General features: G+C 41.1%; 1 protein-coding gene across 1 annotated transcript; it reads right to left on the bottom strand.

Annotated features, from left to right (window-relative positions):
• Positions 1–474: 474 nt before the first annotated feature.
• Positions 475–3,112, bottom strand: LOC136280664 (extracellular calcium-sensing receptor-like). Its single transcript, XM_066166300.1, has one exon. The coding sequence runs from the start codon at positions 3,110–3,112 to the stop codon at positions 527–529; it is 2,586 nt and encodes an 861-aa protein (XP_066022397.1). The 3' UTR covers positions 475–526.

The raw sequence follows: 3,112 nt of genomic DNA, 5'->3' as shown, positions 1-3,112 counted from the left end.
ACACGGCTTTTGCCTCAGGTCACAAATTCTCTTTGCTTCCAGTCCCGAAATAGGAAAGGAAATGGATGGACGAAGGTATTAAAAGACTCTTTGCCTTGTGTGAGGGCAGGGCTAATATGTGGAAAGGAGTCCATGAATAGGGATAACAAAGAATAGGCTTAAAGTCCAATCCCAGCACAGATGCCAGAGAGATAGTCAATCATGAGGGAAGATTAAAAATGAAAAATGTCAGTTTATTATTCCGCGCTTTCGTTGCCCTTTGTTTTCTTAAATAATGTTTCCTTCCTTGCCATCAAGAAAGAAAATTTAAAATTCCCGATACCTAAGCCATCCTAAAACATAAAAAGAAACAATCCATGGCAACTTTAAGTGTTTTTATGGCTTGAAGCCTATATTTGTAATGCAGTGCTAATTAAAAGTTAAAATTTTCTTCAATATTGGATTCAAATTTCATTTACTTAGAGGTCTATGGCACACTTGAACAAAATTACCGATCTTAAGAAAGCTTATTGTACAATTCAGCTCGCTAATTTGAACTATCAAAAGCAGGGTTTACGCGTACACAACCTGAACTAAACGAGAACTGAGTGACTTCTTGTCTTATGCCATTCGCATCGTTCATCTCCTGCCTGAAGAACAGAATATACATTTTGGGCAAAAATAGACAACAAAGGAAACCGTACGCGCTCAAAAGAGTTGTTACACAGTCCACAACCGTTACATACCATCCATTCAAGGACAATTCTACCGGGTGATAACAAAGCAACGAGAACAAAAATATGTACATGGAAAAGGCGATTCGTTTGGCCTCGCTGAAATTTTCAGGAATCTTCCTAACCTTAAAGGCACAGACCGAGGACACCAGCATTTGGAAGAAGATATAAAAGCATGTTGCCAGGAATAGAGACTTTCCAACTGAGCTGGAGTATGCCTTGCATTCGTTAAAGGTGTAACGTTTCGGATAGATATGTTGGAAGTTGAAGGGTGGATCCAAAAACAACCATGACATCAGCACCGACAACAGTGGCGCTAGAAATACTATAACAATCCCAACCTGCGCTTTGTTTGGAAGAGAAGTGAGTTCCAAACTGGTCATAATGGGAACCCGAAAAGCACAGGAAATAAGCAACACCTTTACCAATAATGTGGAGAGACAGATGTTATAGGTCAAATAACGTAACGGGTATATGATCATGCAAATTGTATTTGTGGTTTTAAAGACATCAATATATACCAGAGAGAATGATGCAAGAATTGTAAGTAAAAGGGAAAGGCTAAGCTCCCTATTAGATGCCTTGACGATGGGACTATTCCAGAATTTGCAGAGGGCAGCCAGACAAAACAATGTGACAACTACTCCGAGGGTGCCAAACGTTAGAATCACAATTCCGGTTATATTCGTATAGCTTATGTTGGCAGAGGGTAAGGCGACACATTCTGTATTCGCTGGGTTAGATATTGTTCCGTTGGGACATTCTCTGCAGCTTTCAGAACCAGCAGATGAGCTGATGGTTTCACCAAGGCACGGAAGGCACTGCCAACAACAAGGTGAGGTAGAAGATTTCCTTGTTCCAGGAGGACACTGTTCCGAACATTCCGATTTCGGAGGGCGACCAGATTTAGTCGTCCAATTCAGGGCTTCATGAAAAATCAAGCGAGTTTCGTTTTTCTGTGAATTTTTCCATTCTCCTATCAGCACCATTTTTACACTCTCCACATCTCCATTGGGTACATTTTTAAAGCTGAAAATGTCATAATACGCTGAGCTCCTGTCGCCAAATCGATCGAACTTGATTTTTCCAGTTAGTCCGTCAAAACTGACGCGGCCAAGAAGTTTCTGCACGTCAAAACTATTGGTTATCTGCAGTTTCGCCCGATCTTTGGTCTCGTCATAGCTAAAATTTCGATTGAAAATATCTAGTGCGTGTGCCACGGCATATACGGCGTCAATGATGTACGGAACATAGGAGCTGTAGATTTCTTTAATCAACTCGTTAGAGCACTGCTCAATTTGGCGATGAACACACTTCATGTTCTTCAAGAACTTCCATTTTTCGCTTGTAATGTGGTTCCATTCAGAAAAACTTCTATCATCTCTCTCCTTGACCAATATTTCTTTTAAATATTCCTTGAAGCCAGAGTCGCTGAATTTATGGAATTGAAATCCTAAAGAGCTCTCCAGAATACCTTTTACTGGCAGTGTAGAAGTTGAATGAATCTCGCTCAAAATCCACACACGTCCAGTTAGGTTTTGCCTCTGAACCTCTGCCAAAAACTTCGTTTGGTAATTCTCGTATAACCATAAGATCACAACTTTGACATTGTCCATCTGTTTAAGCTTTTTAACTATGTTCCGAACACTCAGATGCGGACTTTCGAGGCGTATAAACTCCGTCGAAGCAATACAGAACGAGCTCTTCCTTGACGAACTTTCGCTAACCACTGCCCATTCTCCACTTCTTCCATACGAATCATCTTGTCCAACCACAGCAACATAACCCCAGTTAAAGTGCGTAATTAAGTCAACCATCGCTTTTGCAAGAAACTTGTCCGAAGGCACTGTTCGATATAAATGTTTATAGGTAAAAGAGCTAAGCTCCGTACTGGTTGCTGTTCCAGTTATGCTCGAAACATTGAGCATCCGAAGAAATCCACCAATGAATAACGCTGTTCTTGATTCGTTTGGGCCTATTAAAGAAATGATGGCTTTCTTTCTTGGGGCATTTTGGCTTAAATTGACGCAAGAATCAACGGTCAGTAGTTGATAAATGAGTCCCGCAGCTTTTGAGAGGTTTCCACCGTAATCCCTTATGTCATATCCTAGGGAAATGTTCGAAAGAAGACTTGTGTCATTGTTTATTCGTTCGATTGCGAAGATCATGGCCTGCATGCGACCAAGTCCTCTCAAATATATCTCTTCAAATTGCGACCCTGGCCAGTATGGCACCTGGTGCACGCTAAAAAGTCCGCCCAACATGATATCGCCTTCTCTGTATTGAGCCTGAACAGCAGCATAGAAGCACAGGAATAGAAACAAATGGTAGTGCAACGAACTCATAGCAATACTCTTCTTTTCTCCGTTTACTTGTTGGTGAACCAAACGCAGAAACAT

This window comes from Pocillopora verrucosa, chromosome 5 (assembly GCF_036669915.1).
Source record: "Pocillopora verrucosa isolate sample1 chromosome 5, ASM3666991v2, whole genome shotgun sequence".
In the NCBI taxonomy this organism is placed as follows: Eukaryota; Metazoa; Cnidaria; class Anthozoa; order Scleractinia; family Pocilloporidae; genus Pocillopora; species Pocillopora verrucosa.
This window is presented reverse-complemented; position numbering and strand designations above follow the sequence as displayed.